The sequence below is a fragment of the Hylaeus anthracinus genome, unplaced genomic scaffold (assembly GCF_026225885.1).
Source record: "Hylaeus anthracinus isolate JK02 unplaced genomic scaffold, UHH_iyHylAnth1.0_haploid 0, whole genome shotgun sequence".
NCBI lineage: Eukaryota > Metazoa > Arthropoda > Insecta > Hymenoptera > Colletidae > Hylaeus > Hylaeus anthracinus.
Genome location: NW_026533254.1, coordinates 12,447,327 through 12,460,457, shown reverse-complemented (window position 1 = coordinate 12,460,457; position 13,131 = coordinate 12,447,327). Strand labels below are relative to the sequence as shown.

Sequence of the window (13,131 nt, the reverse complement as noted above, 5' to 3'; positions counted from 1 at the left end):
AGCGAAAATGTTGTCCGAGGCTTTGTTGAGGAGATATTAACGGAAAACACTGACCAATCAGAGCGCGGGTATGCCGATGGAGCGCTCGCGGTAGCGTATGAGCGCGGCCGCCTAGCCCGTAGTCTTCCCTACCACGGCCGCTCCAACGGTATACGCGCGCTCTGATTGGTCGGGGTTTTCTGTTAATATCTCCTCAACGAAGCCTCGGATAACATTTTTGCTAAGGACAAAGTTGTTTCAAATCACCTCCCGAACCCAGAGATTTGCAAAACCCTAGACTTCGAATAAATCTGAAGTTTGCCGATGTGTTTGTCTCGTTTCTTTCTCTAGAAAATGTTCAAAAGAGGAAACGAGACAAACATATCGGCAAACTTCAGATTTATTCGAAACCTAGGGTTTTGCCCATCACTGCACGAACCACCTCTTTCAAGATGTTACAACATTTTTGGGACACCCTGTAGATAAGAAAATGTTTCACTACGTGATAGCCTAGGGGCGCTGGCATCGCGTGGGAATTCTGTGAATTTCCTAGTTTATGCTCTCTATAAAATATATCGTACTTACCTGGTAGTCCGTAGTAGTCTGCGGACATGGTTAAATGTGGTTTGTTGCATTATGTAGATGCGATCTAAGAACGATTTAAAGTTAAAATCCCCTTTGGTGTTTACGTGAAAGGTTATCACTGAAAAATGACTCGCACGGTGTTATCGAATTTTTAGGAATCAATGAAACTAAAAAAGCGAAAGAGTCTGTGTGCGCAGTGCGTGAATATGCCCGCCAAGGTCTCAAAGAAGGTCGTGGGCATGATCGTACGAAGCCGAAAGTTCATTATTAAGGATGGGGACATTACGGTACTGAATAATTCCGTTTAATATCTATTAGATTTTTAAGTTACATCTTTATCCTTTTATGTGTTACCTCTGATTTCGCATTGGAAGTAAGTACGAATTTTTCGTTGAATGCATGGCGTGTATGACGATACTATTCTGTGTTTATTCTCTGTCAAGTAGCATAAAACAGTAAATAATAACGAAATGATCTCCGCATTAAATGCTACTCGATGTGTAACATTCATAATTATGGAAATTTGTGTGAGTTTTAGCGTGGTTAAATTGTAATTGTATATCATTGACACATGGCTGAATCTTTGTTCATTTTCATGTACATACATATTTGTTAGTAAGATTTGTTTTCATGTAGATGACTGTTGTGAAATGCAATTTGCACATTTCATGTAAAAAAATTTTGAATCATCAAAGATGTATCGTTTTGCGACTTGATAAGTCTTTATTTCGAGCATCTATTTTATGTTACCCTTCAATCAAGAATATAAAATACTGATTGTAATATGTAATATTGTAATGATAATCATGTTAACATTTAAATATAATACAAGCAACTTTAACTTCTATTCATTCCTGATATTTTATAATTAATGGAGTACAACCTGCAACCAGCTTCTTTGTTTCGCTGTATGAAATGTTAGGTTTTACTTGAAGATAAAAATTATCAATATAAAGATATAAAGGTGTCCTAGACTATATCATTTTCCTTTTAATTTAACTATACGGATAATTGTTTAACTCTTATCTTCACTTTTACATTTTACAACTACTATTTGTACACAAAAAAGGTTGACAAATATTTATAATATTTATAGGATGTCAGATTCTTTTGTCTATTTGCATTCTATAAATAATGTTTCCTTATATCAACGAAATTTAATACAAATAAACAAATAATTAAATATTTAATTTCAATTATATTAATGAATATGTAAAGAACAAACAGATTTTTAAGAACAAAGAATGGTAACTTGTAAGTTATTGTCGCGATTATGATTTATCTATAAGACCGTAAATCGCACGCTCGTGAAAACAAATACATAGATTATTTTTTTTATCAAAATATTAACGTCCCTTATTAGAGTGATAAATTATTGGTCTTTTTTTATATTAAAGTAATATTATATATGTACAGGTTTTTCGAGCAATACCGTTCTTGCGCATATTGATCAGTTGCGAACAATATGCGGTTGACAAGAAGTTATCTTTCCGAATAACGAATGAATGATAAACATACATCGATTTCAAATCCTTTAAAGCGAAACAACTTTTCGTTTTAACATTTTGTCATAGATGCACGATTAATAGGATACAACATTTTTCGTACGTAGATTTTTAGGTTAGGCGCAATGTAAAGGTCGACGTAAGAACTATACAGCAGTGTTTCTCAAATGTTTCTTTTCCAAGGACCCCTTAACAAAGGAAAACTGTTGATGGACTCTCTAAAGTAGAATTAAACGATCATTTCTTCGATATATTTCGACCAAACAAAAGGTGGAAATCAGCTGTTTTGCAGCCCAACAGGGGCTGAAGATCACAATTTGAGAAACACTGCTTTAGAGTTATCGCTAAAAGTAGGGAGGGGGGCTTCGATGTCGTGTCAGAGTTGCAATGCAGTGGTCCAGAGTTTCTATAGTTAAATTTTTCGATAGTTCCACCGAAAGAGATAAAAGTGTGTGTTATAAAAGTTGAGAAATCGTCGATAAAGTATGCGGTTTTAAAAATCTCGACAATGAAGTGCTGACAATAAGTTATGACATCGAAAAACGTTAAATCCGAGAAGGATTACTCCAACCGATGGATCAGTTGATATCCATTACCGATCATACCATTCTTTTAATATGCCTGTAATGTAACGTTTCGTCGTACAATTTTCACAGAAAATTTCAATGTCAGCGGCTATTTCGTTTGTACACGTCTTTTCGGAATTATGATAAATCGTGTGACGTCATACAAAACAACATTCAGTTATCGAGTTATTAATAAACAATAAACGGAGTAATGTCTGACAGAAACGTGACAGTTGTTTTTAACAAACAGAAATGGTTGAAAAGGAAATGCTTGAATGGCACTATGTAAAGAAAAAGAATTCTTGTATTTGTTTAGACTGTAACCTGTTAACAATGTAGTGCTCTTTAAATAAGCTGCCCTTGAAAGTTGTTGAGACTACAGTATGTGATAAGTACTTCAAATCTTTCCATAAGTCTGTGCGCACGATAGAAAAGATATATTTCCAAGACAGTAATGATTTATGTTGTTGAGTAATGTAAAAAGAAAAGAAAGATGAGAAGTATGATCTACAGATCTACACAGATGGAAAGAGAAGTTAAATCATGATGATGGAATTATTTGAATAAAGAATAATCGATCTATTATATGAAACAATGACAGGCACACCTTGTTTACCTCATGAAATTATTTAGAGTTTTTTACGATAATAGCAAACCTGCACAATATTTTTCATATTAATAAGTGGCGTACTCATAGTTTCTACATAGTCAATCTAGTTGTTTAACTTTTGTTAATGGCACAACTTACAATAATAAGAATTTAGTATCATGGAAACAGGAAAGAAGCTTGTTGTAATTACTAATTCAGTTATTTTATACTACCATTGCTAAGATTAATACAATCTATATAAACTATACAAAATAAATAATTAGATTGTAATTCATTAGACAAAATGATACATGTGATACAATAAGGACATTTATAGAAGCAGATTTAAAGACTATACTGCAAGTAAATTTACAAGAAAGTACAGAATTAATGCATAAACCTCATTAAAGAAGCACAGTAATGCAAAATTGATATGGTGCTAAGTCAAGTTATTCGTTACAGTATTATATGGATCTGAACAACTGATAAATGAAAAATTAATAGAATCGTAAATATGGAAAGAAATATATATAGTAGCACTTCTTAGGGGTCATGCCCCCCGGGGCAAAAGGTGGAGCAGAGGGCCTGGGCCCTTCCTGTTCTGAAATTCACAACAGCCAAGAACATGCTATTGCTAAACTCACACCTCTTACATTTACTCAGCAATGCTACAGGCATCTTAAGGTCAGCTGTCATAATTTGCAAAGTGCTTATAGTTTTGATAAATTCAAAGAAAATTATGATATTATTATGTCGTATAAAATTATCTTTTTACTGTTCCATACTCACTGGGTACAGCAAATAGATATCATGGCTGCTTATGAATTGTGTATTCGTTTTGTTATTCGAAGGGGACACATTTATATAATTTCTTGTCTTTATTTTTCAGAGTTCTGGCATTGGAGAGGCAAGTGTGTACCATGCTCTGGTTGTAATATTTTTGGAATTTTTTGCATGGGGTTTATTAACCATGCCTGTTATCTCTGTATTGAATATCACATTTCCAAGTCATACGTTCCTGATGAATGGCTTGATAATGGGCATTAAAGGAATCTTGTCATTTCTTTCCGCGCCGTTAATCGGTGCTTTGTCCGATGTGTGGGGTCGAAAATTCTTTCTACTCATCACAGTAGCCTTCACGTGTGCGCCGATTCCTCTAATGAGCATTAACACATGGTGGTTCTTTGCTATGATCTCCATCAGCGGTGTTTTTGCTTGCACATTTTCAGTGGTATTTGCATATGTTGCCGATGTTACAGAGGAACATCAAAGATCTCCAGCATATGGTATGGTAAGTATTACATTATTAATTTTATTAAACAAATTTTGAATGAGTGATTTTCGTTTCATTACTACATTTCACTAGGTCTCTGCAACTTTTGCTGCAAGTATGGTAGTAAGTCCAGCATTAGGAGATCATATTATGAAAGTGTACGGGGAAAACCTTGTAGTTGCATTAGCAACTGCCATTGCAGTGTTGGATGTGTTTTTTATATTAGTGGCTGTACCTGAAAGTTTGCCTGAAAAAGCTCGTCCACCAGCACCTATATCTTGGGAGCAGGCAGATCCTTTTGCTTACCTTGGAAAGGCAAGTGATTAATTATAGCATATATAATGGAAATGTACTTGAAATCCATCCAAATTAGCGAGTTTGCGTGTAAAAATAGATATACTTTTGCAATTACAAATTCTTGTGTTCTATTTTAAACGAAATGCGCAAATATAGGGCTGTGCTGAAAAGACATTTTTACGCTATACGACAAGTACCAAAAACGAAATTCCTAATCCATTTATGATGTTTCAGGTTGGCAAAGATCACACAATTTTAATATTGTGTATTACTGTGTTCCTGAGCTATCTTCCTGAAGCGGGACAATATAGTTGTATATTTGTCTATTTGACTAAGGTTATGGGATTTACTGCTTTGATGGTAGCAGTTTTTATTGCTGTGGTTGGAGTCTTGAGTGTCGGAGCACAGATTGTCTTGGGTGTTTTAATAAGGATCCTTGGCTGCAAACATACTATAATGTTAGGCCTCTTATTTGAGATGTTACAACTTATGTGGTTTGGCTTCGGTTCCCAAACTTGGTAACAAATCTTATTTATATTCATGAAACAATCTTTAGAAAAAATAAAAGACGCGAAACGGGATTACTTTAATTTACGAAATACTTTTGCGAATTCAAGGATGATGTGGTCTGCTGGGGTACTTGCCGCTGTGTCGAGTATTACATATCCTGCGATTTCTGCATTCATATCTATGCATTCTGATGCTGATAAGCAGGGTTTGGTACAAGGCATGATAACTGGAATGCGTGGATTATGCAACGGTCTTGGGCCAGCTATGTTTGGAGTAATCTTCTATCTGTTTCGCGTTGATCTCAACGATAATTCTCCCCTTCCTGCAAAACCATCTCCTTTCGATGAAAATAATAAAACAGGAACTGCCACGCATCTTGATATTATACCACAACTAGTAACCCAGGTAGGTTTTATTATGAGTGAAATATTCTTGTTAGCAATCATTTAACAATAATACCAATAATACCTAAAATAAGGAATGGTGGTTTCAGCTTGTACCAGGACCACCATTTGTGTTTGGTGCATTACTTGTGATATGTGCATTACTGGTAGCTGCATTTATACCTGAATCAAATATAATGCCAACAGGATCGTTACATCATCCATCCACCTCCCGGAGGACCTCCGGTAAATACGCATATCAGAAATGTACGTTAAAGGTTGACAGTTATGTTAAAAGTCAAATGTATTCTTGGTGGTGGTGGTTTTTATTTGCGTCTATTGTCAGCTAAATGTTGCTATATAATACAGGGATCAGTATCGTATACATACATATACAAGATACATTTATGTACACTGCATTTAATTTGTTTACAATTTAAGGTTTATCATTGGATGTACACTATGAGGCAGACAAACTAGGAAGTGGAAAAGGTAAAATAGGACCGTTGTCACCTCTAGTCGACAATTGTAACTCTGCTGCTCTATAGCTATTGTCAAAATTCAAACATAACACAGGAAAGAAGAGGGATGTGTATCCTTGCCCAGTGACGAAACTCTATGTTTAGAGAAGCGGTCGTTACTATCGAATGCACCTACTTCGCAAGGACTTTAAGAGAGCTGTCTATATTGTATTATACTACATCTTTAAGTCAATAATTGAGTTTGATTTTAGGATTACCAATCCATTTAATATTTAGGTTATGAAACGTTTTTACGAGCAGTGCTTGTTTTATGACATGTAGGTTGAGCTGGAAACAGAATTCAATCTGTTTAGGTGTTGTGTTATCCAAAAAAAAAAAAAGAATAATCATATTAGTTCTTTTCTTATGAGCGATTCTAGTACCAACTTGTACTAAGTCAAGCACTGGATACCTTGATTCGTTTATCAGTGACTCCTAGTTTATGTAGCTTGCCAATAGCATGAAACTGTGAAATGAATGAAACTTGTAACCAGTATTTTTACTAGACTTATAACAAGAATTACAAAACTTTTTATGTCAAATCCTTTTGTTTTATCATCACGTCATTCGTTGCTAATAGTTTCTTTTGTTTTTATTTAGGTCTAAAGCACCTGTTAGTTTGGTCGCACATATCATGAAACTCAAATGTAGGTTAGTCTCCATGTTTTTGTGAATCGTGTCTGAAAAGCAAAATCCTATTATTTATTTGTGAATATATTTTGTTTCATTTTCATGCATTCCTTTGTTTTAAGCATACCTTTTAAATTAGAAAGACGAGTACAAGAAAGAACAGACACTGTAAATGAACTCTAAATAGCTGAAGTAGGTAATAAGTTTTCAGTTGCATACGATACCTAGCAAGAGTTAGCTGATGTTTGTAAAGTACGTCAACTATTTTCTTTGCATAAAATATTAATTTTAATAATTAGACGTCAGCAAAATGAATGCAATGGCCTTAATCAGAAAGAAAAACAATTTATACAAAAATTATACTTTTAACCTTAAAAAAAACAGTGGGACATTTTGATTAAGAATGTTGCAAACATTATTAATTGAACGCTTGCAACGTCTCCCTAATGTTAAAATATGCATGTTATAAATTGGAGTCATTGATGTTAAGTAAATACAACAATAGTGTAGTGTATTTGTGCATTTCACTTGTATTTTATGAGAGAATTAGTGTCTGCAGAACTATATGTGCATTGCCATAGTATAACTCTCTGAAGTAAAAATTTGCCAACATTGTTTAGTATCGATTTACGATGATGAAGTTTGATCATGTGCTAAAATTTTTGCACACTGCTAATGTTTTTTTTTTTTTTTTTTTTTTTAAGAAGTATATAATTTCTTCTAAACGTTTGTGAAGTGAATCTAGCTTCGTTACTATAATTTTTCAGCATACACGAAGTTATTGCCGTTATTTGTTACAAGGTAATTAAGAGATAAAAGGGGATACTCATATCCCAGCAAAAACCAAAGAATGAATAGTAGCAGAAGATCTACTCAAAAGTCGTAATGTTAGGAAGCAGTAGGAATTCATGAAATATGGTGCAATGCGTGAATAAGAAATAAAATTTTGTATGATCTTACATTTCTCCAAGAATCCTTCTATTTTCTAAATTAGAAAGAATGTACATACATCGCAATATATTATTTCTTTTGTAAAAGTTCAAAAGAAAGTTCAATCGATCTTTGGACATTTCAATCCATCAGTACTATTCCATTGCTTGGAATTAATCTGATATTAAAAAGTGCTATGCATATCGAAATTTAATATTGTTTTTATATTATCGTTAAGGTAAACTGTGGAATAAAATTCCATTATGATTGCACAAGTGAGAAACATACGACAGAATTACTTTAATAATTACGATTGAGAACATGATATGAATTCATGAAAGTGCATATTATATTATGCAATTAAGTTCTTGGAGATACAGGCATAAAATACAACAATTTTATGTTTTCGCCTGATTTAGAAATTTATTAACTTGCTGTTACACACTGGAGTACATTAACACTGTTGTAATATAACATTGCAAAAAAGAAAACAAAAGAATCACAATATTAGGAATAAAGTCCAAGTTTAAGACTTAACACCTCTATAAATTAAGTAATTGTATATGTAAAATGTATGACGAATGCATCAATAAAAATAATTATTTTTAAGATATAAGGACATATGTTACACAGATATAGATTTTTGTATACATTAGAAACCTTTTTACATATTTACATTTTATATATTCTATTATCCATTACAATGCGTTTCTACTCCAAAATCTTTCTAAATAGTTTGTGAAATAGTTATCAATGTAGACCCACTTTGTTGCCAAGATTCAATTGCTTTATTAACAATTACTTCTGAACTTTCTTCTGTTATCTGAAAAAAATATTTTCATGGAATCAATCGGCTATTCAACTATGTACACACATCTAGATGTATTTATGTACATAGATATTTTCATACATTGCCAATAGTATCTAACACATTGTCTATATTTTCGCATCGCAGTAGAACTCGTCTTAAGGTTGTTAGAGTCACAACAGTGACAAAAATTAATATTCTGTATGCACCTACAGCTATTTTATCCCAAATTCTGTAATGAATAGATACAATAACTTTTTTTTATAATAGAATTCAATGTTTATAATTCTTTCTTTAATTGTATCGAAATATAATACGAACTTTGCTATAGAACCATCAGATATTGTTCCTGCAAAACATGAACAAAACCAAACATCATATGGAATATTGTGAAGTGCTTCAATTTTAATAAGGTGTTTATATAATTCTGAGTCTTCTCTTTCTAACAATGTACAAGTACATTCTTGTAACCTGCTGACTTCTTTGTGAAACTTTTGTACTTGGTCTAAGAGGCCACATAATATCCAATAAGTGTCTACAAGTTTTTCATCATAAATGTCTGTATCTACAATATGCCACAATGTTTCAGCCATTCTACTCATAGCTCTAAAATGAATATATACATTGGTAAATACAATAATTTAACGAATTATAGTTCTATTAAAGAAAATATCAAAACTGAGAGAAACCTATGCAAGGGAATTTCTAATTGGGCACTCATATCAAGTTTTGCTCTTCTTGTACGCAATAACCACATTGTAAGAACTACTAAATGAGGTTTTGTGTACTCATCCAAGATCTTGGTAACTTTCAACGCTTTATGCAGATCTTGAAATTCCAGTCTTCTTTGATTCATTATAAATTTATGACTATCTACATAAACTGGTATGATATCCAATAATATTTTCCAGAGAAAATTTCTATGTATAGTAGGAACCGTAAACCTCAAGCAGAACTGTTTTAATTTTGCTTTGTCAAATGGACGTTCCTTTAGTAATATTTCTAAAGATCGTTTCTCTTCGACGCTACGAAATCCCACCTACGTTTCAACACATACACGGTTGATTAACAAAATCATTTATTGTTGTTTATTTTATTTATATCATACACAAACATTTTAATGAATTTTATATATTGGTTAGGCGGTGTATGAAAGGCATTGTTTGAAAGTGTTTACCTTCTCGTAATAAGATGATCGAAAATTTCGTTCATCTGCCATTTTCTAATCAACAAGGAAACATTTCATTGCATCCAAATTAAACACTGCGGCTGAGTGCATCAGAGTGCATCCAGAAAGGTCACCGCTCACTGAGCGAGCTTTAATACCAGTGGCGCCATCGCTCAAGTTTGTAAAAAAAATAGTTCCTACTGTTTCTGTGAGATGGCGCCACTAACTAAAGGGGTCGATAATTATAAATGATATACACATAATTTTGCAATATGTTCTCATACATTATTTTTTCGAATCTTATATTTTATACCACAGATGAGGTAGAGAACAAGTAGAACAGTATCAATGAAAAGTGAAGATTCTTGAAAATTTTCTTTACTCCCTAATATGGAAATAATAAACTATAATAAAGCAATCGTACATTGGACGTCATTAAGTTAAAAACTTGTATTATTAACAGATTATAATAATAATTTCTACCAATTTATTATAATAATTACAGTTTACTTTATTCGCTTTATTTTGTAAAGGAAACATAGTCAGTAGTAGAGAAAAAGTAACCTGTTATGTTACTATTCTACAGCATGTTCTGGCACCACTTTTGCTACTTTTCGGAATTCTTTATGTAACGTTTTCGGACATTGCATCTGTGTCCAACTTATAGGTATCATAGGTACACCTGTAACATGATGGTTATTAATAGCAGGAACATATTTTATTTATTTCCAATGTCTCACCTTCTTCGCTTTGCGCTATAACTACACCTAATTCATTTTCAGCTGTACTTAGTTGATAAGTATGTGCTTCTGTCATTGGCATCTAGCAATTGTATAGGAATAAAATATGCATTTCCATAATTAACATTCAATTGTATTTAAATAAACACGATAATGTAACAAGAAAAGGATACAACTCGAGCAAGAATAATATCGCCAGGTCTAAAACACTTGTACATTTGAATGTTATCTTTGTCCAAGGCACGGACGTCTTCTTTCCTTAAAATTCCTCTGTAGGGTCTCGTCAAAACAATGTCACCAACACATTTTATACTACATTTACAAAACCTTTGGTTAACAAGGGTCACCATTGCTGTTACAATGTCACCAGGTGCTGGGACAATACTTTGTTCCGTGATTCCATGTACTTCTACAATACGAGTCTAAAAGATTATATCATTACTCAAATAATTAAACTGCATTACTTAAAGATATATCAACTGTACCATAAATCTTTGCTCTTACATTTTCTTGAGGTATTAATTTAACTACACCTGCAAGTTTTGAATAAATGTAACCTTGCTGTTCGTAAGTTCCAGTCCCAGATATGTTAACTTTATCAGAGGTGCATAATCTCTGACCTGTTAAAGAAAATGTATTTTATCTGTTACTTATATACCAACATTGTTTCATCAAGGTTACGTACCTGGCACACAAACAATAAGTTCTTTATTTTTTTCCATGATACTTCAAATAATAAAATGTTTCAGTTGCGTCATACGATTTATTAAAATTATGTTACTGTCAACAGAAGAGCAAAACACACACACTATACGCAGCAGACAGTACTTAATACTGATGTTTAGGTAGGTTGTGTGAAAGGACGGTGGTATATGAGCGAGAAGAATGACAATTGTGATTTATGTTAGAAATAAGTAATAAGATAATTTTCTATTGGATGTAGGAAAGTGTAAAGATTGAGGGGAAATAAGGGTTGTGAGAAAGTTTTGAGGTTAAGGTGCATTTCGAAAATAGGAAATGGTGGGTTAAATTGAAAGAGGCTGGTAAGTTAGAGTCTCTAGGAAAAGGAAGTTGTGAGGGACAAAAAAGAATAAGAGCATTAGATTGTTCATAACTAAAAGTAATGTAAATGTAAATAAAAATATATATGTAATTATGTAATTTGTAAAGTACATATATATATGTAATTTCTAAAAGTATACTTTATATTATATTTATATATATTATATTTTATATTATAAAGGATAACCATCTGGTAATCAGAGACAAGTAGGATACCAGAGGTCTCCTCCGGCTTCCCTGTTCTCTCTGTAATATCTCATTGATTTTGATTTGAAAACAATTCTTTCTCAGGAGAACGTAGATTTTAACAATTTTCGATTAAATTATTCTCATTCCATCCCTAGTCGATAACGCTCGAAGCGACACCTAGTTGCAGTTGACAATCGGTACAACAGGTCGACACATTATCACAGAATTCGACGCGTGGTGTAACTACTAGTAACAACTATATTTTATTTCCTCCGATGTGAGACAGAGGGCGTCGTCTCACTTCTGGACTCTGTATAACGCCGGTAGATGGCGCTTGCGCTCCATTATATTCTTCTTTACCTACAACCAATTTGCGGATTCGTAATTAAATAAGCATCCAATTATTAAGCATCCTCTCCGCTAGAGGACGAGCTAGGTACTCTCGTCAGTGTTTCGAGCATGCTCGCGACGATAAGACCAGCTGACGATGAAGTATTCATTTTTTTTCGCGTTCTAATTATGATGGATAAAATGTGATAGCTACTGTTGGCACACGAGTAGACTGAACCAGTCTCGAAATAGATTTTGAGTATCGTGTATCGATTGTGAGTCATTTGTCCCCGCGAGGCACGCCGGTCTGGCTGCCTCTCCGTATTTCGCGTCACGAAATCGGCGGCGATTTCGGTGATTGATGAAGTACCGCCTAAGAATGCCCTAATCGGTGATCGGGCCCGGCTAGGCCTCATTATAAACAGGCAAAGTCAGCTGGACCGCGACTTTATCTCGGATCTGGGGGGCTAGCCTTGTTAGCAAGCTGAACTATGAACTATTACATTTATCTAACCCGATCCACCGAAGCCAGGACACCGTCGTTGGTTTCTCGGTACGGCAGTGATGGATATTTCACGGTTAACGTCCTGACACTGTCGCACGTTCAACCGAAACCGAGTCCGTCCACCGCGGTACGATCCTCTCTCGCTCCAAGGAACGTGCCCCGCAATCCTAATTCTCCTCCTCAACCGTCCTCTCATTAGCATCGAGCTTCGCCCTCGATTTCTTTATTTTCACCGAGGCCTAAACCTGATCCACGCGAAAACTCGTCGAAGGGATGATCGTGGAATCCGACACCGATCCCTCATCCCCGAGCTAACCAATGCTTTGACCATGTAAAAGAATTAATTGTCACGAGAACTGATTTATCTATTTCCATCAGGTTTCCGCGAGGCGATGGCATCACTGTGCCAAGGATCGCGTGGCTGTCGTTCCTGTACCACTTTAACGCATTCGTTACTGGAGGGTTCATACTTGGTCGAACTTTCGTTAAGAGGATTGTAAGGAAAATACGCTTTTAAGTCAATATTTTATTACGGTAAAATTAAGGGAGTAAAGAATTAAA

General features: G+C 34.2%; 3 protein-coding genes across 10 annotated transcripts; 1 reads left to right on the top strand and 2 right to left on the bottom strand.

Annotated features, from left to right (window-relative positions):
- Positions 1–561: 561 nt before the first annotated feature.
- Positions 562–6,945, top strand: LOC128896284 (hippocampus abundant transcript 1 protein-like). Of its 7 annotated transcripts, none has more exons than XM_054159545.1 (9): positions 562–851; positions 3,687–3,908; positions 4,114–4,515; positions 4,591–4,812; positions 5,029–5,312; positions 5,412–5,709; positions 5,783–5,933; positions 6,129–6,179; positions 6,264–6,945. In XM_054159545.1, the coding sequence occupies exons 2-9, from the start codon at positions 3,777–3,779 to the stop codon at positions 6,311–6,313; spliced, it is 1,590 nt and encodes a 529-aa protein (XP_054015520.1). In that variant the 5' UTR covers positions 562–851; positions 3,687–3,776; the 3' UTR covers positions 6,314–6,945. The 7 variants fall into 7 exon arrangements, with proteins under 7 accessions (XP_054015520.1, XP_054015517.1, XP_054015518.1 ...); XM_054159542.1 differs by having other exon boundaries at positions 5,783–5,954; XM_054159543.1 differs by having other exon boundaries at positions 5,798–5,954; positions 6,129–6,945.
- Positions 6,926–9,911, bottom strand: LOC128896285 (TBC1 domain family member 7). The gene is made up of 5 exons (XM_054159546.1): positions 9,754–9,911; positions 9,266–9,615; positions 8,898–9,182; positions 8,679–8,808; positions 6,926–8,591 (listed from the first exon to the last, which is right to left on the bottom strand). The coding sequence occupies exons 1-5, from the start codon at positions 9,793–9,795 to the stop codon at positions 8,496–8,498; spliced, it is 903 nt and encodes a 300-aa protein (XP_054015521.1). The 5' UTR covers positions 9,796–9,911; the 3' UTR covers positions 6,926–8,495.
- Positions 9,912–10,180: 269 nt separating this feature from the next.
- Positions 10,181–11,531, bottom strand: LOC128896286 (exosome complex component CSL4). 2 transcript variants are annotated; one of them, XM_054159547.1, is made up of 5 exons: positions 11,170–11,531; positions 10,970–11,104; positions 10,658–10,893; positions 10,485–10,566; positions 10,181–10,426 (listed from the first exon to the last, which is right to left on the bottom strand). In XM_054159547.1, the coding sequence occupies exons 1-5, from the start codon at positions 11,204–11,206 to the stop codon at positions 10,320–10,322; spliced, it is 597 nt and encodes a 198-aa protein (XP_054015522.1). In that variant the 5' UTR covers positions 11,207–11,531; the 3' UTR covers positions 10,181–10,319. The 2 variants fall into 2 exon arrangements, with proteins under 2 accessions (XP_054015522.1, XP_054015523.1); XM_054159548.1 differs by having other exon boundaries at positions 10,658–10,906; positions 10,989–11,104; positions 11,170–11,520.
- Between the last annotated feature and the right edge of the window lie 1,600 nt (positions 11,532–13,131).

Bases quoted from the DNA above. Each gene is read 5' to 3' on its own strand.
- LOC128896284 (XM_054159539.1), top strand. From the start codon at position 3,777: ATGCCCCCCGGGGCAAAAGGTGGAGCAGAGGGCCTGGGCCCTTCCTGT. The intron at 4,516-4,590 runs GTAAGTATTACA...ACATTTCACTAG, and splicing joins GATCTCCAGCATATGGTATG to GTCTCTGCAACTTTTGCTGC. The intron at 5,313-5,411 runs GTAACAAATCTT...TGCGAATTCAAG, and splicing joins GGCTTCGGTTCCCAAACTTG to GATGATGTGGTCTGCTGGGG.
- LOC128896285 (XM_054159546.1), bottom strand. From the start codon at position 9,795: ATGGCAGATGAACGAAATTTTCGATCATCTTATTACGAGAAG. The intron at 9,616-9,753 runs GTAAACACTTTC...GTTGAAACGTAG, and splicing joins GATCATCTTATTACGAGAAG to GTGGGATTTCGTAGCGTCGA. The intron at 8,809-8,897 runs GTTCGTATTATA...TATTCATTACAG, and splicing joins TCTGATGGTTCTATAGCAAA to AATTTGGGATAAAATAGCTG.
- LOC128896286 (XM_054159547.1), bottom strand. From the start codon at position 11,206: ATGGAAAAAAATAAAGAACTTATTGTTTGTGTGCCAG. The intron at 11,105-11,169 runs GTACGTAACCTT...TTTCTTTAACAG, and splicing joins ACTTATTGTTTGTGTGCCAG to GTCAGAGATTATGCACCTCT. The intron at 10,567-10,657 runs GTATCCTTTTCT...TACAATTGCTAG, and splicing joins ATATTATTCTTGCTCGAGTT to ATGCCAATGACAGAAGCACA.